Source organism: Lemur catta, chromosome 4 (assembly GCF_020740605.2).
Source record: "Lemur catta isolate mLemCat1 chromosome 4, mLemCat1.pri, whole genome shotgun sequence".
NCBI lineage: Eukaryota > Metazoa > Chordata > Mammalia > Primates > Lemuridae > Lemur > Lemur catta.
Genome location: NC_059131.1, coordinates 69,073,478 through 69,099,061, shown reverse-complemented (window position 1 = coordinate 69,099,061; position 25,584 = coordinate 69,073,478). Strand labels below are relative to the sequence as shown.

Below are 25,584 nucleotides of genomic sequence, written 5' to 3'. Positions count from 1 at the left end.
TTTATATATAAACATTTATACTTCATAAGTATCAAAATATACATGAGGTAATATCAGGAAATTGTTAGATTGTAATATATATAACAATTTATATTATAATCTAATAATTACAAGTATTTACAGAGCTTATGAAAATAAAAAAAATAGATAAACGTTCCTATTTATTCTCTTTCTATGCAATGGATTACATTATCCACCTCATAAGGTTGCTAAACTTAAATAAGAGGCTTAAATAAGAAAGTTAAACAGTATAAAATAAAATAGCATAGTACCTGGCACATGCAAAGTGTGCATTAAGGTTGGCTTATTATTCATGTGGGCGAGTATTAGCTTACAACAGTTTTGCCATAAAATTTACCTTTCACAAGTGTGAGCTATGACAGGATCTCGAATTCCTTAAAGTTATATATGATCTTTAAAGAAGACAGAAAGTATCTGTTCTATGGGTTCTAACTACTCTCTTGTATAATTTCATTAAATTACCAAGGATTTTTGTAACAGACCCCTTTAAAGAGCCAGCTTGGCCTCTCTCCTCTGTGATTTCCTTTAGCAGCTTCTACTGCCTGGCCCTCTTCTGTCGCCACAGCCAGCGAGTGGACCAATCAGCTTGGCAGACAGCAACAGGGCACAGAGAGATGACTCACTCTCAGGTCATTTTCCTGCTTCTAAGGGCCCAGGATGTATCCTGGTTTCCTACTTTCTTAGGTGCTGCCTGATAAACCTTTGCTTGGAATATATCCAATCCCATTTCTTGCTTTAGTGGGATAAGATTACAACCAAAATAACTTTGACTTTTATTTTCAAAGAGGACTTTGCTAAGAAGTGTCACTACCTTTGGTGTACTCTATATGTCCAACAAGTTAGTAATACTATTATTTTTCCCAGCAATAAAACAATATGATGATGACAGTTTCAACTTCATGGCATTTGTCTAATAATAATCAATACTACTATATAGAAATGCATATTTAGAATATTATTTATATTTGGAAAATTTTGCATTGAATATTGTGTTAAAGACATCATTACACTCCTAAAGTTTCTATTTTACATTTAATCTAACTACAGTTTATAAACCAATGAGAAATATAAATATTCTTATATATTAACAACAGAAAAGTTAAGAACTCAAAGTTTAGGAATGATATAGCAAGAGATATTTTTCCATTTTATTTACAACAGTAAGAAACTGGAATCCATTTTATTTATTATAATACTAAGAAACTGGAAACAAATGCCCAACAGGAAATTTATTTACAATATTATAAAACCATATTTTAACTCTCAAAAGAAATTGCGAGCAACCATTAAAAACATGTGAAAATGTTTAATGACATGAAGAGATCTAGCTCTATTTTCATAGTCCACTTATTATGCCAATGTCTTCCTAGCAGTTTTCTCTCCTCAAACTTCCTATACCTCTTCACCCATCCTCACTCAGCCTAACCTTGCTTCCTATTTTATTGAGAAAACTAAATCAATCAGAAGAGACTTCTGCAACCCATCAGCCAGCATCTCTGCCATATATGCTGCTCTCCTGTTCCACCGGCAGGAACACTTCAGGGAAGACCAATCCCTTGTACACCTGTACACTAGATCCCAGCCCTCTGCCCATCCATAAAGAAGCTGCACATCATTCCAATGACACAAGAGGGCGCTTTGAATGAAGAATCTTGTAAACTACTCCAAATCACCAGTCATGAACAGGCATAGGCTTAAACATTCTTCATCTATATAATGCTACAGAAGAAAACAGAGAACAAAAAACACATTAGCTTGTGAAAATTACCAACTTAGCCACACTTACCGCCTCCTTCTCCAAAAAAAAAAAAAAAAAAAAAAAACCCATGCAGCAGAAGAAAACTATAACACAAACATCTAAATAATTAAAGACTCCTCTTTGGGAAAATGAAATACCTTGAATTGAAATTCAAAAACTTAAGACTAGAACCGAACAAAAAAATAGAAGTAATGAAACAAGAGTTGACTGACATCAGAAATGATACAAGGAAATAAAATCACATGTAAAATGAAAACTATATTACAAGAAAGAATAGATTTGAATGGAAACATAGTAAGAGTTATTGGACAAAAGCAGAAAAACAGCAAAAAGAATAAAATTGAGATGAAAAAAGAAAAAATAAAGAGCAAAGAAAACACATGATAGAAAAAACATGCAAATGTAACACAGTAACTATAAAATGATAGCAACTAAGTCAAATGTTTGGTCATATCCATAAATGTGAATGGACTTAATACACCTATCAAAAGAAAAAGATTTTGGTTTAGCTCACAGGGCAAAAGCCAACTATATATGTTCCATACAAGAAACAAACCTAAAAATTATTCAGAAAAGCAAAAATAAAATGATGGGCAAATGAATATTAAAAGCAAATGGAAACAAATTTCAAGATGCAGTGCAGAATATGAAACCACATCAATAAACTTTTTGTACTATTGCATTAAAATCCATTGGTCATATTGTAGGTTGGATGGATGTCTTACCCATGCATAATTTTGTATCTTGCATTATTTGGAAATTATTAGGGTACTAATTTATGCAGATCTTCCAAATGTTTCATTATATAGTTTAGTGTTTTAAAAATCACATTCCTTAGTATCATCAATAAATCTTACCAAAAAAGTCTTTAGGTATATGAAAGCTTTTAAGCTCACAGAGGCAGATCAAATGTTCTAAAATTGTAATTTTTGCTCAAAAGCTTGAATTTTATCATTGATAAATATTTTCAGTTGTCTTCCTCGAAGTGACAGGGTCACTCTGTTCATTTGTGGAAAAGTTCCTGCCAAACATCTTTTTTTTTTTTTTAAGAGATAGGGTCTTGCTGTGTTGCCTAGGCTGAACTCACACTTGAACTCCTGGGCTCAAGCAATCCTCCTGCCTCAGCCTCCTGAGCAGCTGGGACTAGAGGCACACACCACCTCACCTCAGTTGTTCTTTCAAGTAAAAATAGTATTCATGAGAAACAGCTAATTCAGCTTTCAACTGAGATAACAGCACAAGTGCTTTTCCTTGATAATACCACTTCAGTATGCAGTAATATATCTTTCCATTTTGCTAGACATAATATTGAAAAGATTATATGAGTTGAGGTTTAATAACATTAATAATTTTTATTGCTTCATAAGGGACATTCTTAAATGAAACTGGCACCAGATGCTGATGTTTTCAGAGGGGAACTCTATTCAAGGTTTAGAAACTGGACAATCTTATTGAAACATAAACTCTTCTAGTTAAGAAAATATCTATCCTATGATCTTATATGTAGAAAATCTTAACACAAAAAAATCAGTTGCATTTCTACACACTAACAATGAACAATCTAAAAAGGAAATTAAAAAAAAAATCCATTTACAATAGCATCAAAAAGGATAAAATACAGTTGACCCTTGAACAGTACAAGTTTGAAGTGTGTGGGTCCACTTACACATGGATGTTTTTCAAAAAATATATTGGAAAAGTTTTTGGAGATTTGTGACAATTTGAAAAACCTTACAAACTGCATACCCTAGAATTATTGAAAAAATTAAGAAACAGTTATGAATGTATAAAATATATGTAAATACTGGTGTATTTATGTGTTAATCAACTGTTTGTATTATCTGTAAGGCTTCTCGTCAATAGTAGGCTATTAGTGTTAATAGTTAAGTTTTTGGGGAGTCAAAAGTTATATGTAGATTTTTTTTACTCCATGGGGGTAGCACCCCTAACCCCCATGTTGTTCAAGGGTCAACTGTACGTAGGATTTTTTTTTTTTGAGACAGAGTCTCACTCTTTTGCCTGGGCTAGAGTGAGTGCCGTGGCGTCAGCCTAGCTCACAGCAACCTCAAACTCCTGGGCTTTTAAGCGATCCTACTGCCTCAGCCTCCCGAGTAGCTGGGACTACAGGCATGCGCCACCATGCCCGGCTAATTTTTTCTATATGTATATTTTTAGTTGGCCAGATAATTTCTTTCTATTTTTAGTAGAGACGGGGTCTCGCTCTTGCTCAGGCTGGTCTCGAACTCCTGAGCTCAAATGATCCACCTGCCTCGGCCTCCCAGAGTGCTAGGATTACAGGTGTGACCCACCGCGCCTGGCCCGTACTTAGGATTTAACCAAGGAGATGAGACTTGTACAATAAAAATTACAAAATGTTGCTGAAAGAAATCAAAGACAATAAATAAAGGGAAAGACATGCCATGCTCAATAACAGAAGACAATAATATTAAAATATCAATACTACCCAAAACAATCTGTACCTTCAATACCATCTCTATCAAAACTGAAATGGTGTTTTTTGCAGAAACAGAAAAATCCACCCTAAAATTCACATGAAATCTCAAGAAACCCTGAATAGTCAAAACAATCTTGAAAAAGAACAAAGTTAGATGACTCATACTTCTGATTTGAAAAGTTACTACAAAGCTATAGTAATCAAAATAGTGTGGCACCAGCATAAAGACAGACATATAGACCAATGGAACAGAATAGAGAGGCTGGAAATAAATCTTAACATATACGGTCAAATAATTTTTAAGAAGGGTGCCAAGCCCATTCAATGCAGGAAGGACACTCTTTCAACAAATGGTGCTGGGAAAACTGGATATGTACATGCAAAATAATGAAGTTGGACCCTTGTCTTAGATAATCCATACAAATTAACTCAAAATGGATCAAACATAAGAGCTAAAGCTATAGAACTCCTAGAAGATTACATAAAGGAAAGGCTTCACAACAAAGAATTTGGCAATGATTTCTTGTGTATGACACCAAAGGCATAGGCAACAAAATTAAAAATAGATATAAATTAGGCTTCACGAAAATGAAAAACTTTGCAAAGGACACTATCAACAGAGTGATATATTCCTGTGCCCTTTAAGGTAACTGGGAAAAGACTAGGAAAAGACTTGCCACACATACTGCAGAAAGGACTTTATCATGAATATATAAAATTAATATATAAAGGACAATGAGACCAAAAAAACATGGGCAAAAGACATCAAGAGGGATTTCACCAAAAATGAAACTCAAAGGTCCATAAGCATGAGATGCTGTACTTCATGCAAATAAAGCTATGAAACTGTATTTTTACACCCATTAGATTAACCAAAAAAATTTAAAGTATTAGCAATATAACAATATTGGTAAATGTGCAATAACTAGAGTTCTTCTACACAATTTTTAGGAGTATAAACTGTTATGACTCCTTTACAAAAAAACTGGTACTATCTTAAGTTTTAAGATGATACAATTCTACTCCTTGGTATATACCCTGGATAACTCAAGCATATTTATACCAACAGACAGACACATGTATGAATATTTATAATACCTTGTGAAAGAACTGAAAATAACCTAAATATCCATTAATAATAGTATGACAAATAACATATACATAGAATGAAATGCTATAAAGGAGAAAAATGAATGACAGCTGCATGCATTTTTACATGAATGAATCTTATAAGTATAATGTTGAATGAAAACAGCAAGTGACCAATTAATACATCAGTAGTTCTCAACCTTTCGGCATCAGGGACTGGTTTCATGGAAGACAATTTTTCCATGGACCAAGCAGGGGGGTGGCCAGGGATGGGGGAGGTAAGCCATGGGGAGTGGCTGTAAATACAGATGAAGCTTTGCTTGCTCAACTGCTGCTCACCTCCTGCTGTGTGCAGCCAGGTTCCTAACAGGCCACAGACCAGTACCAGCCTGTGGCCTAGGCGTTGGGGACCGCAGTAATACAGAGTATAATATCATCTAAAGGAATTCTAAACATAAGCAAAACTAAATATACTGTTTCACGAATTATACACATTGGGTCCATCTGCAAAGAAACACAAGAGGAGAATAAAAATATAAATGATAGACCCACGCAGGGAAGCAGACAGATAGAGATCCACATAGCTATGTATACGTATCAAGTAGCTTACAATTTTTTTAGTGGGGGAGGTAAGAGAAAAATACTTCTATTTGAGAAAATGGAAAAAGCCCTATTGAGATTGCCATGCCAATTTCTAGAGATGGTTTAAAGGGGGAAAAAAAAAGAAAAATGTGGTAAATTCTAATTTTACCTTTTTAATGTCTATTTTATTTATATGACTTCTTTTCAGTATCTAAAACCTAATAAGAAAAAAAATCACATAATCATTTTTATGCATTAATGTCTAATTCAGGTACACTGTCATACTGACAATTCTCAAATGATTCCAGTAACATCCATCCTAATAATAATCTAGTATTTACTACTGTAAGAGGAACTGGAAACTAATTTTACATATCATTTTTCAATACATATTTTATACAAATAAACTAAACATTTGGTACAAATTCTAATTCCACAGTAACCTTTCATATTTTACAACATAAAAATATCTAGAAATAAGTACTTTTGATTTTCTAATATTTGCATATGCTCAAGGGAACATTTCACCACAAGATGGTATGGTTGATTTTAAAAGAATCTTTATTTTCACGTACATTTCAATTTAATTTTGAAAAGACTAGCTCCGACTAACACAGGAAGTAAAAGACTATAAATGACTATAATTTTTCAATAATCTTTTCTCACTGACTGAAAGAATATTTGAAGAAAACACTTTGAAATTACTACTTGATTATTCTTGAATATAACTCTAACATGTTTATCAACCTATGACTCTCAACTTTCTTTCTAAGAATCTTTATAACAGGAGTACTATTAATATTTCTCTTATCTGCTTTACTTTCTTTTGTTTAGCTTAGCTATTAAAATTGCTAATAACATTGAGGGTTTTAAGAGTATCCCAATTTATATCAGCAATGAGTATAAATCTTCCTTTCAGCCGTAAGGAAAAATATACAAATGAAAAGTAATTTTTTAACCTGAAGTAAATTCTTAAATTATCAGTTCTAATATATTCCATATGTCAACCTATGAGGCCCTCTCCTTAAGGAACAGTATCTTCAATTCTCATCCTTAGTTCAAATATATTCTTTAAAAAAGAAAAACAAAAGATTATTAAAATTGTACTTACTTTAGCCAACAGTTCTTGTGTTTCGGCAGTCAGTGGGGCATGTGAAAACTTGCAGTACTCACCCTGATAACATTTTGTTCCTGTATGGTAAAACTTGCAAGGATATTCATGTAACACAAATGTCAAGGAAGAGAACAATTTTAATTGAACTGAAATAATTTGTTGTTATTTTAATGACTTTATTTTTCCTATATGAAGTATTTTTATACTAGTAGAAACACTGAATTCTCTATTTAAAATATGAGAAAATAAATTATTAATTGGGTTACACAAAAAATCTAACTTTTGAAAGATTACATAAATCAAGTTTATTGGCCATCACAAGACACTTTTTTCTTCATATCCATTCTTATAATAGACTACAGATAGGTTTCATTGAAATATGAAAAGGATATATATTTTAAACACCTTGAGAAATGTGATTATTTTTAACGCATTCTTTTGGGGTAGAGGAATCACAGTCAATAACAATGATATGTCTTACAAACCTGAATCCTTCAAATATTAGGCTTGTTCAAAATAGAATAAATTTATACAACTTCAATATTATTTTCTAGGAAAAAAAATCCTCAAGTTAGAATTTAAGATTCCTTATACTGAATGACTGAAGAAAAACAACTTTTGTGGTGACCAAAGGTGCTATTACCCTAAAATGTTTATGCTTCATGTTTTTATAACATGTCTGCATCATTTGCACTGAAGAGCTAAGATTATTCTTCAAATTAAGGTACAATTAACCTCTATATAGTACAGAATATACAGGAAATAAGTACTCCCAAATTATTCAAGCCCTGCCTTTTTAATAAAATAGCTTTTCTGAATATACATTCAATTAGTCAATGTCACAGCAGAAATTCCGGCAGTCTTTCTGTACATGTATCAGAAAGGGACTTGAATAGGTCTCATGAACCCTCAATACCACCCAGGTTGAGCAGAAAGAATCATCATTTGAGAGATTGTCTAAGGAAGTTATTTTTCCTTTCTTATGGGGAAAAAAAAATCTATGTATAATTTAATCACTTTGATACTAAGCTGGGCTTGGATAATGTAATTTTGTTATACTAAAACATTGGTTTTATTAAAAATTTTGCATATTTAAAATGTTCATGTAAATATCTACGAAGAGTAAAGTTACTGTATCTTGTCATAAAGGATATTATGCAAATACAGACAGTTTTCACCTCTGGTACAATATCCTTGTACATAAAACTTACACATTTCCTTTTTCTTCTCTATCTCTGCATCATGATCAAATTTACACTGGTCTCCCTAAGGCAAAAGAAGGAACAAGGAAAAGTCATTATTTCTTATAAGTCATTACAATTTAATTCCTATTAAACTTTAAAGATACAAATGATTCCAGAAAGAACCAAAGTCTTAGGAAGCAGTAGAGTCTAATTTTAATGAGTTACCTTGTAAGTACCTCACATATAACTGCTTAAAATTTCCTTAAGTCCTAAGCATTTTTAACACAAATCATCTTTTAAAATTACGTACTTTATCTACTTTTTTAAACAGAATACTTTACTAAAATTTTCTAATTGAACCTTTTCCAGAAGGAAAGAGTTTTAACAACCTAAAGGTATGATTTAAAAGAGTGTCAATAGAAACAGCAGTTTGTTTTAGTACATTTTAGTATATTTTTGCTTACACAGTTTTATACCTTAATACATTTCCTTTCAAGAAAATATTTACAAATTTGTTTTCCCTTGTATTCCACTGTATGTTGGTTGATGAATCCCTGACTCATTCTCACATGCTGCTGCTTCTCTTTAGGTTTACCATCCTTTAGAAACAAAAACAAAAAATTAAATGTGAGAAATAGAAAATTGAATATTTTATTCTGTTGCACAAAATTATTTTAAATCACCATTAAAATATTAAAAACTCACTCTTCTAAACTGGCCCTCACATGTAAGATCTGGACTTTTGTACATCAATTTAGAAATGAATGTTTTGTTAGTTTCAACAGCATTTCACCATTGAATATTAGTGCTTGTGCAATTGAAATATTTTATATGTTGCCCTTAAAAGAATGAATAAAATTAAAAAATGAATTTTTTAGTACTTGTGATAAAAAGTGAAGTCTAAGAACAGAGATCTTTAGAACAAGGAGAAAGGTGGAAGTCATGGGGTCAGCCCAAAGCAGTGAAATCCATAGTTTCAATGAGATGCCCAGTGGGTGTGAGTTGAGTATACCGACCAGCTTGAATCCACAAATGTAACTAGAAATATACCTTCAGATATGGTGATAAAGATATAAAACTAAAGGTCATTTTTATATAAAAAACAAAAGGGGAATTTTATAATACATTCAAGCTCTTCAGAAATATATTACTTTTAACTTGTAGTACACAGCTTACAGCTTTTGCATACCAAACTTTTGAATACAGTTCTAGGAATACAGTATGTACAAACAAAGGAGCTGACTGTATAGTTATATGATCTGCTTTGCAATAATGTTGAATTTCCACTTAGCACCACCAAAATTATGCCTTATAGGTGTCAGTTTAAATCTCTGGTTTTATCTGGTTATATTATTAAAGTCTATCATATGTGTTCAGAATTTTTTCCTCATGTAGAAAGGCTGTTACCTTTGGCTTAATAATCATTTGATTCAATGTAAACCAAATGAAAGGGAGTACTGACTGGGGGTCAGGACACAAAGTTCTTCTAGCTGTGGCTTGGCCCTGTGTGACTACAGACAATTACCTGAACCCTAGGGCTTCAGAGTCCTCATTTGTAAAATAAAGAGGCAGGGATAGATTTCATATAATGGATTTTGATCTATAATATTTGGTATTTCTAATATTTTATAAGCCCTTACTCTGGTTCCCTGTGACAAGCCTAATAAAAAGGTTGCCATCCAATTTAAAGTCCATTTTTCCATCAGAAAAGCAGAGTCGAGAGGAGTCACTTATTGTCCTACCCTGATTACACCCGCAGACCAAGGAAGAGGAATTTCTACAAACAAAATCGCAATACCAGGAGGGTAGTGGGTAGGGAGATTTGGTAAGGCCAATGCCTAGAAATATTCATTTTGAATTTCTAGAGGGAGTCAGGAACCAACAGACGAAGGACAAACTTTGTAGGACTCTATGGCCTTTGAAATGACCTCATGACTACTCGATCTTCTCTGGGCTTCCCACTTTTCCATAGTCATTGACAGTACAACACTCAAAAATCAAGGGGCTTATATTCATGTATTCAGGGCAACAGGGAGAACACTAAGGCTTAAAATGGGTGCTGGCAGCTAATGAGTGAAAGGGAAGGAAGCTGTAATAAGGAAGAACATGGAGAGCCCACTCTCGGCAAAAGGAGATCTTCGCCATCAGAAAACCCTGATTTTGTGGGATGCTCCCATCTCTCACTATCACATAAAACTTCTTGTCACTGAAGTATAAGATAAAAATCCAAAAGCATACAGGGGTCCTCCTACAAGCCTATGATCCTATACCTGTTCCTGTGAGCCACTGTTCCTCAGCAAAGCATTTGGTCCCTTGTTTCCACTGCCAGGCCATTTTCGCTTCATTTTCTTCTTTTTACCATTCTTGTGATCAGCTTTAATACTGTTATTTTTTTGTTTAGCAGCTAAAAACAAAAAAGTTAATTTAAAAAACAACATAGAAGTATAATAGCAAGTTTACTTCTTTTTTTTTTTTTCAGTAACCAGACAATGAATGAACATAGTTTACTTCTAAGAAGTATGTCTTAGAATAATCCAGAAAAAGTTCTCTACAGCTCAGTGAGTGAAAACTGGTAAGATACTGACCTGTCTTTCTAGAATTTCTGGGATTAAGAGATCAAAAAGAGAATTATAATATACACTAGATTCCCAATTCATTACTTTTTTTTCCTGAAATATCTTCCAGGGCACCGCAATTCATTCTTTTTGAAAATATATAAGATATTGTCAGGAAAAAAGCAAGATAATTAATGAAATCAATCTTACAAGCCACAAGCCAGATGCCTTTTGAAGTGTTCAGAGTATGATGGATCTAATTAGGAATTGCCATAGCACTATAAAGGTAAAAGCTTCCAATATTTAAAATGACTTCATATATTACTGTCATATTTTTCACTGAAAACATTTTATATAGATTTAATCTATCGATCCATTTTAAATAGAAAAAACACTTAGAGGAAGAAAACAATAAGAGTATTATGAATTTCACGTACAATTTCTAGTTGCCCTCATATTTACAGCCAAATCTCATTTTAGTAATCTAAAAGAATATGTTTCCGAGTTCCAGTCTGACATACAACCAGTCAAGTCTTCTTCAAATGACAGCAATACAAACAGGCATCCTATCCTTCATACATGCAGAGGTCAGGGATTTAGCATTCTGCCTTTAGAAAAAGCCATGGCCTTTGCTACATGGCTCACCTGCACCCCCAGCTCCTACAAACAGTGAGCATTTATACACCAAGCAGCAGGTCTTAGGTGGGATCTTGGGCCATACAAGCCCAAGTCTGGTGTAAAGATCCATGAAAACCATGATCGAATGTATCATGAGATAAAGAGCAAGGAAAAAACCCCTGGCCATATATGGACAACTGTGATGACTTCTTTAGATAAACTTTAAATGATGAAATATTAATAGTTTGATCCTTACCCTGCTGAGTATCTTTTGCTCCCTCTTTCTTCATAGATTCTTCAGGAAATGGTAGGGATTGAGCAGCATTTGCCATTTCTTTAGCTTGTATGTACTGCTGAAGCTCCTTGGCAAAACTATCTTCTGATTCCTGACTGCAGATTTCATTATCACTATACACATCATAGTCCTTACTTCTTGATTTTCTACGTGGCAAACTCCTTGGTGACGTTGTAGAGTTTCCAAAGTGCCTAAACTAAGTAAAAATTGAATTTTCAACTTTAAAAACCTAATATGATTCAAAACAATCTGGTTATTTAGAAGAAAACAAGATTGGCCATGAATTCATCATTGTTGAAGCTGGGTCTTCGGCACATGGGGTTCATATAGTATTCTCTCCACTCATATATTTGTAATTTTCCAAAATTAAAAATGAATTAACAAACCAGTATGACAAATCCATCTTTAAAGACACTTTAAGGGAAGATTCTGAATTTATACACTGTATGCATTTTACTGAATTAAAAGTCTAAACCCCCAAATCTTAATTATTTGATATAAATGGATTACAGTATTCTCACATTGCATTTCTGCCTTTGCACTGACAATACTTTTATTTTTTTCTCTTTCTTTTGTTTAAATTTTAATAGATTTAGGGGGTACTAGTTGAATTCCATTACATATATACACTGTAAAGTGGTAGAGTCTGGGCTTTGGTGTACCCATCACCCAAGTAGTGTATATTGCACTCCACAGGTAATTTTTCATCCCTCATCCTCACCCTGTCTCCCCACTGTGAGTCTCCAATGTTCATTATATCACTCTGTGTGCCCTTGTGTAGCCATAATTTAGCTCCCACTTATAAATGAGAACATATGGCATTTATTTTTCTGTTCCTGAGTTACTTCACTTGGGATAATGGTCTCCAGTTCCATTGAAGTTGCTGCAAAAGACATTATTTCATTCTTTCTTATCGCTGAGTAGTACTCTATAGTGTATATTTTCTTTATCCACTCATCAATTAATGGGCATGTAGGCTAATCCCATATCTTTGTGACTGAGAATTGTGCTGTGATAAACATATGAGTGGAGGTGTCTTTTTGATATAATGATTTCTTTGACAATACTTTTAAATGTCTTCATTCAATAATTTACCATTTCATAAAACACCAAGTAAACTACTATGGCCCATTTAACTTAAGATACATTTCAGCTACCAAAGCCTACTCTTTCTCCTGTAACTCATAGCAATAGTGGCAGCAACAACAAGGAAGAAAGAACTTCCCTGTTATTTGAAATCAAGTTCATTTTCAGAAATAGTTTTTCTAACTCTGTTGTTAAAAGGGCCCCAAGGCAACACCAGAGAACCCAACCACTCACTGGAACAGAAACCCAGGTATGGGAGCTGACTTTGGAGGAGGCCAAGCTGATCACAGCAGATACTTAAAGCAATTTCTGTATAAAAATTTTCAAGCATCCATTACACAGGTATCTACACTTGGTGACAGAGGTATATCAAACTGTATAATTATAATTTATATGATAAATTTTAACCAAAAAGCTTATTTTAAAAAATGACCAAGTCCCAAAGGGCTCCTATGCGATGTCAGGAAGAGATGACATGCCTATCATTACAGTGGCCAATGATTCTGTTCCAAAGCATACTTTGGGGCCTGGTCTGTATTTACTTTCACATGACAACTGACTAAGGCAGCACAAAACAAAAAACAAAACAGTAGAATCACTATTATAAAATGTACTCGATGTCCCAATTTAATGGTTTACATGTGATGGTTAACTACAAAGTTAGGAGATATTCCACCAGATTGATTATAAGCCTAGAAAATGAACTTGCTCCCTGTTTAAAGAATCCAAACAAGCTGAGGAAGTTTCTTGATCTGACAATGGCTTCAATGTACACCTTATCTTCATTATGCCAGACAAGACTACCAACCAATCTAACAATCTTCAGGCCACCAAGTTCTTTGTCTGCAAGGCTTCAAAAGAGAGCACCTTTGTCCAACTAACACCATAGAACAAACTTGTAAATGTAACTTCTGGACTGATAGGTTGGGGTAAGCAAACTTCAGCCTGGCTACCTGTTTTTGAAAATAAAGTTTTACTGGAACACTGTCTCGCCCATTCATTTACATGTTGTCTTAGTTGTACTTAGTTGTGACAGATACAACATGGCCCACAAAGTCTATTCACTGTCTTATCCTTTATGAAAAAGTTGGCTAACTCTTGTGATAGATCGTTATGTTTGCCTTGGTTCTGCTCTTTAATTTTACTTGGTGGGCATAGGGGGAACCAAAACGATTATTCAATATGCAGCAGCCCCCACGATTAGCTTACTCAAACACACAGAGATAAGATTCTGTTCATTGTATCCAAATCAAAATATTAAAATGATCCAAATGAGTGATTAAGTGTCCTCTACTTGCACAAAACACATAGACCTACAGTATTGAAGCGATTCCTTTTACCATAAGTAATAACGTCTAATTTGTATTAAATGAAGACATGAGATGAGCTGGCAAATTAATAAAACTATGACAATCATCAATTATGTTGTTTTATTATACAGTAGAGATGAATATTACTAATGAGTCTTTTCAGAAGGCACTGAAATACATATTACTGAATACTTTTCTTCACTTAGCTAGCTGTAAACTCAATGCTTCAGTTTGTTGTTCACAAAGGTATAATCTGGAAAGTGTACAAACATGATTACAATCCTTTTCTCCTTTTGTGAAGGAGTCTAAATAAAGTAGCTTTTTTTTCCAAGTAAAAGGTTTTCTTGCTTTTGATTCAGGATGGCTTAGTAAACTGGTAAGGCCTCCTGACACCCCAACAGAAATAAAAGTACAGAGAATAGTGTGTATGTGTCTGGGAGGCATGAAGTGCGTTCATCAGTAACTGACAGAGTTCAACAAATTTCTGACAATCAAAAAGCAAGTTACACTCTAAAGCAGTGGCCCCCAACCTTTTTGGCACCAGGGACCAGTTTCATGGAAGACAATTTTTCCACAGACAGGAGTGCAGGGAGATGAAGCTGGGGCCGGGAAGCTCTGTAGCCTGCCTGGTTCCTAACAGGCTGAAGACTGGTACTGGTACTGAGGGTTGGAGACCACAGCCTAGAGGTTGGGCTTAGGTTGGAGTGTGAGAAATGGGGCTATAAATGACAATGCATTATAATTCTACATGAAAACAAAGCTATTATAACAAATTTTCTCTACCCTACTCCTCACCAGACATAATTAACCAGGAACTTTCCCTGAGAAAAGAGAGGGCTGTTATCCAAAGAAATTGAATAAAAAGTCTGGTAAAAGGTAAAGCTTCACATGTGAACAGTAAAATCACCCACATAAGGGTACTAAGTCTTCTTTCTATGTGTATTTGGGAACAACCCCTACCAGAAAAATACTCTATCCCACTCACCCTAAAGCAGAGGTTTTCACTCTCCTGTCCAGAGACCACCCCCCACCCTCCCCGCCGCAAGGGTCTATGGATTGAATTCAGAAAATTCAGTGAACTTAGATGGAAAGAAAATCACATATTATTTGCATCAACCCCTAAATTGACATTTTGTATTTTCTCCTGTTTTGAACACAGGGAACAAACCATAGTAGTACCAGTAGTACCTATGACTGTCACTAATACAAATCACGGGTATTTTCATACATTACATTACAGTTGCTATAGATCTCAAAATATTTTTTACATTTACCACTACTTCAAAATTAGAATAATTAGACCCACTGCTAGGTCTTACTATTTAGTGCATTAGTAAAGAACATATTAGTCTTACCACATTTGTCTTTACTATTTTGATAAGCTATACTTCAATAAAATCAATTTTCTTTGTAATCCAACATATTTTATTTTACACACTTAAAAACTTTACTCTGAGCAGGGGCCCATAGGCTTCTCCAGACTGCTAAAGGGGGTGCATGGCACAAAGAAGCTTAAGAACTGTTACGCTGCTGGGAAACCTACCTACCTATGCAGCCTACTCACCTACTGAATGCCAAGGCAGGCTTCCTTCCCATTTAGAGGAAAGGCTAATAGAGACACAGACCTACCAAACACATCAGCAGAGGCTATCCATCAACTCTCCAGGCCTTTCTTAAATGAAGGGACAAGAAGGGAACATAAAAGCATGTCACAAAAATCTAAGCAGGGGTCAGCAAACTACAACCCAAGGGCCAAATCCACTCTGCCGCCTGTTTTTGTAATAACCCACAAGCTAAGAATGATCGTTGCTTTTTTTTAAGTGTAACAAAAAAATTAAAAAAAAATATTTAATGACACTTGAAAATTGTACAAAATTCAAATTTTAGTGTCCATAAATAAAGTTTCATTGGCACACAGCCACTCTCATTTATTAATGTATTATACTGGCTGCTTCCTCATTGTAACAGCAGAGTTGAGTAATTGCAAAAGAGACCATTATGGCATTTTTATCAGTTCACAAAGATGCCCAGTGCACTACAAACTGCGGTAACAGTTATAACAGTTATAACATTTATAACAGTTATAGCATTTGGAGTTCCTCACTGAGTACTTCATGCCATTTTATTTCATTTTTTTCATTACCAGTGCATACCCACCAGGTCCAAGCATGAAAAGTAGACTTTGAATGTAATGCATTTAAAGGCCCAGTGAAGTGTGGATTATTTTACTGTCAAATTAGATGGCAAAGCATTGTGGTTCCTATTAATATATAATGATACTACAGTAGTACTAAAAGAACACAACATATGTGGACACTACAGTATTAAGCATTCATCACAATGTTCCAAACTCACAAGAAAGTAACAGTGAGAAAAATAAGAAAACTTGAAACAGATGATCTCATCACAAATTTCTTTCTTCACAGAAATAAAAAACAAAAACAAAGCCTCCACAAAGCAAGTTTCTGAGCGGCTCATTTGTTAGCCAATCAAAGACAGCTGATGGTGAGTTAATTAAATCATGCTTGATTGTAGCAGTTGAAGGGCTGCTCAAAGACTGAGGAAACTGGGAGGAACTTCAACAGACAATTAAAACACGAGGCAAATGATTTCAAGTGGTTTTCCCTGGCTCTTAATGAGCTGACAGATGTTATTGAGACTGACTGCTTAGTATCACTGGGCTGTTCCAACTTAAAACAGAAGCAAGATCTCCATAACCACACTAATTTGCTGCAGATGTATTGTCTACATTCAAACTATAATTCCTGCACTGTTTTTTCAGACTTTAATACAATAGCAAAGGTAATACAAAAGCAAAGGTAACTACCATTTCATAATCCATTTATTGTGCAAACGAGGAGCTTCGCTTAACTGTCAATTGGAAGTAATTAATCTGCAAAGTAACAACGTATTAAAAGACAAACCTAGTGAAGAATCTAATAAAGTTCCATAAATGCCTTCTAAGCAATGAATATGCTCAATTAAAATCATGTGCCGGTGAACTGATATCAGTATTTGGCAATACCTATCTGTAGTGAAATAGTTCTATTATGTATTGACATAACAGATGAATCTTTGCAATAAATTTTGATGATACGGAACAATAAATTTGAACCCCAATTAAGCAAATAATTATTCCATAAAGAAGAACCTCATTCTTCTCATTAGTAGACCTGTATTATAAAAACAATTATATGCTAAATTTTGTCAATAAAAAGTTATGGAAATTTGTTTTCTCTCTTTCATTATATAAGTAACTACATAACGTTCTCAATTTTTCTTCTTGGCTTGAAAAGCCTAAACTATTTACTGTCTTATCCTCACAGAAAATGCTTACTGATCCCTGATCTAGAGAATAAAACAAAAGAGCAAGAAAATAACTGAAAAACTGATCCAGAAGAAGCAAATATGGTTCCAGGAAAAGAAATCAAAATTTTAAAAATAAATACACAAAGATATTCAAGATATTATATTCAAAAAACAATGCTAGAAAGCTTTAAAAACAAGAATGAGCTCCTAAATAGTTAAATTATAACTTATAAAGATAGAGCAAATTCTTAGAATACAAAGAAAAAAGAGATAAAAAATAAGAGATATGTCTCATATATGAAGGATATGAGCATGGTCTCACCACAATAACACTAAGCATGATGAATGAAGAAAGACTTACAATCTCATATAATTAAGAACACCAAGAATAAAAAGAAGAATCTACAAGCTTCCAGAAAGAACAGGATACTTACACAAAGAAACTAGAATCAAACTGGTAAGACTTCACCTTTGCAACACTGGATAACAGAAAACAACGGAGCAATAACCTCAAACTTAATTCTATTTCAGGCAAACTATCAATTATGAGGATAAATTCAAGATATTTTCGGAAATGTTAATAAGAACTCAAAAATTTATCTTCCATGCATTCCTACATAAGGATGTATGCCAACCAAATGAGAAACCAATAGTTAGAAAATGATACTTTGAAAAAGACATAATTTATAATAGCTTCATTAAACATTCAGCAATAAATGTAACAAAAGGTATGTAAGATGTGCGATACCTACCAAGAAAATTATAGGCATACCTTGTTTTATTTATTTATTTATTTATTTTTGAGACAGAGTCTCACTTTGTTGCCCGGGCTAGAGTGAGTGCCGTGGCATCAGCCTAGCTCACAGCAACCTCAGACTCCTGGGCTTAAGCGATCCTACTGCCTCAGCCTCCCGAGTAGCTGGGACTACAGGCATGAGCCACCATGCCCGGCTAATTTTTTTTTGTATATATATTTTTAGTTGGCCAGATAATTTCTTTCTATTTTTAGTAGAGACGGGGTCTCACTCTTGCTGAGGCTGGTCTCGAACTCCTGAGCTCAAATGATCCACCCACCTCGGCCTCCCAGAGCTAGGATTACAGGCGTGAGCCACCGCACCCGGCCTCATACCTTGTTTTATTGCTTTTCACTTTATTGTACTTCACAGATGTGTTTTTTACAAATTAAAGGTTTGTGGCAACCCTGCATAGAGCAAGTCTATCTATGCTATTTTTTCAACAGCATGTGCTACACTTCATGCCTATGTGTCACATTTTGGTAATTCTCACAATATTTCAAACTTTTTCATTATTATTATATCTGTCATTGTGATCTGTGTCTGAGATCAGTGAGCTTTGTGGTTCTTTTGGTATTTATTTATTTATTTATTTGAGACAGGGTCTTGCTATATCACCCAGACTGGTTTCTAACTCCTGGGCTCAAACGGTCCTCCCACCTCAGCCTCCCAAATACTGGGATTATGAGGGTGAGCCACTGTTCCCAGCTATGTGATCAGTGATCTTTGATGTTACTATTGTAATTGTTTTGGGATGCCATGAACCCTGCCCATATAAGACAGTGAACTTAATGGATAAGTTGTGTGTGTTCTCCACCACAGGCTATTCCTCTGTCTCTCTCCCTTTTCCTTGGTCCTCCCTATTTCCTGAGACACAATGATATTGAAATTAGGCCAAGTAATAACCATACAATGGCCTCTAAGCGTTCAAGTGAAAGGAAAAATCACGTCTCTCACTTTAAATCAAAAGCTAGAATTAAGCTTAATGAGAAAAGTTCAAAATGAGAAAAAGAAAGGTAAGAGAAGAGCATATGTTTGTTATGGGTTGAACTGTGTCCTCCCAAAATTCTTATCTTGAAGTCCTAATCCCCAGTACCTCGGAATGCAGCAATATTTGGAAACAGGGCCATTACGGGCATAATTAATTTAAGATGAAGTCATTAGGGTGGGCCCCAGTCCAATATGACTGATGTCCTTATAAAAGGGAAATCAGACACAGGCACACAGGGAGAATGCCATATGAACATGAAGGCAGAGATGAGGGTGATACTTTTGCGAGCCAAGAAGGCCAAAGATTGCCAGCAATGCTTCAGAAACAAGTGGAGAGGAATGAACAGGTTCTTCACAGCCCTCCGAAGGAACCAACACTACGAATACTTTGCTCTGGGATTTCTGGCCTTCAGAACCATAAGACAATAAATTTCTATTGTTTAAGCCACCCAGTTTGTGGTATTTTGTTATGGCAAACCTATCAAACTAATATAGGCTTTAAACTATAAATCACTAAGGTTGGTTAAGTTAGCAAATCAAAGCCCTCAAAATTTTAATCTAATATGAAAGAAGTTTTTGAAGCAGTTTACAATCCATTTCAGAAATAGGGAAAATGGAAACCAATTACTAAAAACAATTCATGTTAAATAGCAACAAAGTATAAAAAAGGTTCCCTGATATAAGTAAGTGGGTCCCAAATGCTTACTAAAATGAGACAAATAGGATCCCTCATGAATTTCTCACATCCATTCCTATCTGTTTTTTCAATATGCCAACTTAATCTTACTTTTTTGGGAATTTTCTCACACTCCAGATTAACTTCCCATTTTATTTTCTCTTCTTGTGTTTCTTCAACTTCTGTATCATCTATTTCATCATCGATTCTGTAGCAAAAATATCAAATAACACAAAAGGATTTTTTCAACCTGAAAAGGGTTCACACCACAACATTAAAATTAACTGCTTTGGGTTGTCTTCAACTTGCCCTGAAAGAAATTTGAAATCAGTATTCCAAATACTCAAGATAAATAATGTACAAAATTATGGTGGGCAGTAAATGTCAATATATGTTTATAAATAACCTGTACAAATGAAATTTTAGATTACACAATGGTAATGTTCAGGTATTAGCAGCTATATAAATCATTCATTCATCTATCATTCCATTTATTCAACAAATACTGAATATCCACCATATACCAGGCTCTAGGACTTATCTCATGGGCTACAATAAAAAAGACAGATCTTGTTCCTGCCTTCTAAGAACTTCCTACTTGCTTGGGAGAAAAAATAAGGCTATTTCAAAATGGTGTGATAAAATAGATGCATATATGAGGAACACTTAACCTGGACTTGGGGGCCAGGGGCTTTCTGAACCTAAAAGATACGTAAGAGTTAGCAAACAAAAAGGAATGTAAGGGAGAAAGGTATTTCAGGCAGAATGCAGGGTGCCTTCTGAGACTAGAAAAGGGACAAACATACTCAAATGTAAAGATGAAAAGGAAAAATTGTTTTCAGACTCATAGGACTGAGAAGCTGACCCTGCACAGACATCAATTACTTGAGGATATTGCAACAAAATGAAAAGTAAACTCAAAATGAAGATGGGAAATATAAGAAACTGGAGAACAAAGAAGCCAATAAAATGTATAGGTGAATCTAATTAATCATTGATGCTAGAGATATAGGGAGCTTAAGAAAATAGTGAACACAAGACTGTTCTATGCCAGACAAAGGCCAGGAATAGGCAATGTATCCATTCTCAAAAGAACATGTTACAAACGGAAGGCACTGCTAGCACGAGGAGAATGTGGATAGTGGCTTTGTGCTTCTTTCAAAGTTACAGGAACTTGGGCTTCACAGTTTCATCCAATTCAACAGTTTACATTGACCTTGGAGCTCCTGAGTTACATTCATCAGATGAGGTGCCAAGCTGTGAGCCAAGCTACCATTCCTAGAGCCAAAAAGATCAAATATTTGTGAGCCTTTATTGCTCTAGTTTCCAGTAAGGAATCATCTCATGGAGCAGGAGGCAACCTCTCCTTAGGCACAGAGATAATGACTACAATAGCAATAACAGCAGCAGCCAACACTTGCAAAACGCTTATTCTGTGCCAAGTGTCCCTGCATGCACACTCTACTTACCACAACAACCTTATGATACATATATTATTGCTTTAAAAGTCCATTTTACAGATGAGAAAACTGAATTATAAGAAGGATGCATAACTTGTCACAGAGTTAGTCAAATGGCGGAGCTGAGATTTGAGCCCAGGCAGGCAGGCTTCGAAGTGTGCCTTAAAACCACACCCTATTCCATACTGCCCACTCCAAATAGGTGTCTACTTTCACCACTCCACTGTTAAGGTCTACAATTCTGAGCCCATATTACCTGACCTATGAGCAGGATGAGACAGAGTTGACCCTCTCCTCTGTAAAACATATTCTTTACTTAGCTTCAAGGATACTCAGTTCTCCTAGTTTTTCTTCCTTACCGGGCGCCTCTTCTCAGTCTCCACTGTTGGGTGCTCATCTTCACAACTTCAAATGTCAGTCTTCAAACCTCTTTTTTCTTTGTCTATATTCTTATTCTAGGAGGTGATCTCCTTCTACCTCATGGCTTCGAATACCATCTATATGTAGTTGATTTCAATATCCAAGTCTCCAACCCAAATCCCTCCCCTAAAATCCAAACAGAGCTAACTTCCTACTCAACATGTCCACCTGGATATCTTAACATATCCAACACTGAACTCTTGCTCTTCTCTCTGGAACCTAATGCTCCTACTATCTTAAACAGCAACTCCATCTCTTTCATGATACTGACCAAAACCTTAAGGTCAATCTTGACTCCTCTTATAAACCCCCTCCAATCTGTGAAAAAAATGCAGTTTGTTCTATCTTCAAAATATGTCCATATTTGACCACTTCTTGCCACTAATAATCCAGGTTGCTCTCAGTCCCCTACATTCTACCCTCAACATAACCAGAATGACCCTGCTAAAATATGCCAGATGTCATTGCTGAAAGCACTACCATGGCCTCTCATCTCAGAGTCAAAGCCAAAGCCCTTATTATGGCACCTACAAGTCCCTACATGATCTGCTTCCTTCAAACCTACCCCAGTACCTCTCAGACTTCAAGTCCTACTACTCTTACTCCACTCCAGTAGTCATTCTGGCCACTTCACTTCCCTAATCCAACCACACCAAGATCACTCCATCTCAGGACCTTTCCACAGATTATACTCCACCCCCCCTAGATAGCAACTTCCCTCACTTCCTTCAAGTCCCTACTCAAATGTTACTTACCAATGTGATCAGTGAGGCCCTCCTTAACTACCTTTAAAATATCTACACACTTCCTACCATCTCACCAGTGCTTCTGTTCCCCTTACCCTTCTTTCATTCTCTCCAGGGCATTTAACATCACGTAAAATACTATATATTTATGTATTATCTGCCTCCCCCTCCCCCAATCGTGTAAATTTTATTAGTACTGGGATTTTTTTCTTGTTCATTTATTGCTATATCCCCAAGGCCTAGAATAATGTCTCCTACATAGCATGTATTCAGTAAACTTCTTTTGAATGAATGAAAAGTATTTTCATCCAAAAATTACTAGCAAAAAACCCCAGAAATCATAAGAGAAAAGACTGCTTCATTTGCACAAAACAAAACCAAAATACCCCCACACCTTTACGCATTGAGAAATGATGCCATAGGCAAAGTCAAAGACAAATGACAACTGGGAGTAAAATACACGCAGACAAGAGATCCTAAAATTTGAAAGATACCAACAGCCAAAGAGAAAAATGGGCAAATGATATGAATGGACAGTTCACCATACTTCCATGCCATCCTTCACCTATCATTTTGGCAAAATTCCAAGTGTCTTTTATGTACTTCAGTCAAGTTTTTGTGAATGGATCTTTTGTTCAATACATTTTTAAATTGATAGCTGATAATCCATTTTTAAAATGATGCTATTGTTTTTGGTGATGAATTCTCTTATGTATTTTATAGTTCATCAATTGGTTCCTCTTGTTTTTCTTAGTAAATGATATCATCTACAAGCAATTATTGTCTTTATCTCTTTGCAATATTTATAAGTCTTATTTTATTTTAGAAGCTTGGTGATGAAATCATGGGTCCTGGAGTCAGACTGTCTGGGCAACTTAATCCTAGCTTTGCCACTTACACTGTGCAATCTTGGCAGGTTATTTAACGTCTCTGTGCCTCAGTTTTCCCATCTATAAAACGAAGACAGTATTATCTTCTCCCTAAGATTTTTGTGAGATATATATCATGTAATGATATATATTTCATGTAAAGTGTGTAGTAAAGATCCTAATGATCAATTAAGGTAATAGTTTCAATTAAGGCATTTGAGATGGAGTGAAATGAGTACATGAGTGATACCGAGAAGTAAAATCAACCAGAATCAGAGATACACCTGAGTTGAGGGAAATAAAAGAATGTGAGATGTGTGTCAAGGTTTCAGCTTAGGAAAATTGGGGAACATAGAAGACCTAGGTTTAGGAGAGATGGTGTTTAGCATTTAAAACTCCAACGAATAAAAAGTGAAAGAATATCTGGGTGTAAACAAACTACACTATACACGTCTCCAAGAATGAGACCAACAAAGTAGCGCCATTTGGCCTAAGCTCACTTGCTTTTTCAACCTAACGGAATTAAGTCCACATGGTGTTTGTTGCCTTATTATGGTCTTTAGGGTTTTCTGATGCAAATCGGTGAACTAATGGCAGAGTTATTCCCTATTTATTCTCTACCGCTTAATAAACTTGTGATTTCGTCCTTTCTACAAAAAAAAGCCTAGCATGTGTCAGTGGAAAACGACAAATGATCTCTGTCCTTTGGGAGCTTATGGAAACAGGCAAGAGGGCAACAGGCTATGGGTACACAGTGGCAAGCTCCTAACTAGCCTAGAGGGGCAGGTGTACAGAGAAAGGAGAGCATCTTGGAGCCTCCTCGCTCCCACCCCAATCGCTCCCCTCGCCCAGGCTCTCGGCGCCCCTGGCCGTCGCGGTCTACGAACTGGACCCCATCTCCGGCTTCTAACCCCCCTCCGCCCACACGACCTCTCCCGGTCCGACTGTCGCGCCCGGCCAGGGCTGGCCCACGTGCTCCCCACCGGCCCTCGCGGCGCGGCCCGGACGTGGCCCCGCGCAGCCTCCAATCCAAAAGGAACGAAGAGGCGGAGCCCGGCTGGGGCCCTACATTCAAAGGATGAAAAGATGTGGGATCACCTTTCGTGAGAGTCCGAGGCCGGTTTTTTGCCGAGGGCAGGGTTGGGGGGGTTTGAGAAAAGATTCTCAAAATCCATTACCCAAGACGAGAGCCTCCCTCTCGCGGACCCGGTCGCTACAAACGAACAACCACAGCGCGAGGTCAGGAACCCAGCTCCGCCCTTAGGGCCGCAAGCCCCGCCCCGCGCACGCGCCGCTCGCACGCGCACGCGCCGCCCCGCCCCCGGCGACTTTGCGCAGGCCGGCTCTCTCCCGCGCCTCATCGGCTCTGCGCACGCGCCAACTGATTACATACGTGAACTTGTGCTGTTTCTCCCATTATCTCAGACAGAATTTTTTTAATTTAGTCCATAGGACTCTGCTTTCTTTCACTTTGGTGAAAACTCTTAGATCGGAATCACAGTGTTTCTGAGGAATGGTAGCAATAGCTAGAATTTATTTTTTCTATTGTTTTTAAACATTTTTATTTCAAAATATTAGGGGGTACAAGTGTTCTTGTTGCATATGAATTTTATAATGCTGAAGTCAGGGCTTTTAGTTTGCCCGTCACCAGAATAGTGTGCACTGTACCCGCTAGAATTCGAGCCCTCCTTTACCATTCCTTAGAAATATCTTTTCAAGTCTTAGCTGACTTAATCGTCATAACAGGATTATGAAGGAATCTCTGTAAAATATGTACTAATACTATCCACATTTTTTAGATGAATAAAAAAATGTAGACAGGTAATGTAACTTGGAGGGTCTCTAATCGAATGAGGTTAAAATAAATACACAAGTAACTTCAAGGCAGAAAAGTCCATTAAAAAGTACGGAGTGCTGAAAGAATTCAGGAGAGGGAAAAAACAGCACATCTGGTTGGGACGACTTGTAGGGGAGAGGAGGTGGCTTTTAGCTGGTCTTAAGGTAATTTTCTTAGGAAGGGATGAAGTTAGGGGTAGTAAATGGGCATCCTAAATGGAGAGAATTGTATAAAGGCAGGAAAATAGAGCACATGGTTGGAAAACAGTTTTGCTTAACATAATGCCATATAAAGGAATTGTAGAAAGTGCAGCTCAAACTTAAGGTTGGATCAGTGACAGAGAACTTGACTTGCTTCTGTAAGTGAAGGGACCGTTTGATTCCTGGCATGAAGCAGGGTCCACTCCACAGACAAG

The 25,584-nt window shown here is 36.0% G+C and overlaps 1 protein-coding gene across 4 annotated transcripts; it reads right to left on the bottom strand.

Moving 5' to 3' along the window:
* Positions 1–1,235: 1,235 nt before the first annotated feature.
* On the bottom strand, positions 1,236–24,602 carry ZC3H8 (zinc finger CCCH-type containing 8). 4 transcript variants are annotated; one of them, XR_006734761.1, is made up of 10 exons: positions 24,431–24,602; positions 19,949–20,045; positions 11,634–11,868; positions 10,475–10,608; positions 8,681–8,803; positions 8,175–8,286; positions 7,018–7,127; positions 6,076–6,124; positions 5,664–5,828; positions 1,236–1,740 (listed from the first exon to the last, which is right to left on the bottom strand). XR_006734761.1 is itself a non-coding variant. In XM_045550077.1 (9 exons), the coding sequence occupies exons 1-8, from the start codon at positions 24,505–24,507 to the stop codon at positions 6,092–6,094; spliced, it is 921 nt and encodes a 306-aa protein (XP_045406033.1). In that variant the 5' UTR covers positions 24,508–24,602; the 3' UTR covers positions 1,236–1,740; positions 6,076–6,091. The 4 variants fall into 4 exon arrangements, 3 of the variants coding, with proteins under 3 accessions (XP_045406033.1, XP_045406032.1, XP_045406031.1); XM_045550077.1 differs by lacking the exon at positions 5,664–5,828; XM_045550076.1 differs by lacking the exons at positions 1,236–1,740; positions 5,664–5,828; positions 6,076–6,124 and adding an exon at positions 13,668–13,669 and having other exon boundaries at positions 6,702–7,127; positions 11,634–11,863.
* Between the last annotated feature and the right edge of the window lie 982 nt (positions 24,603–25,584).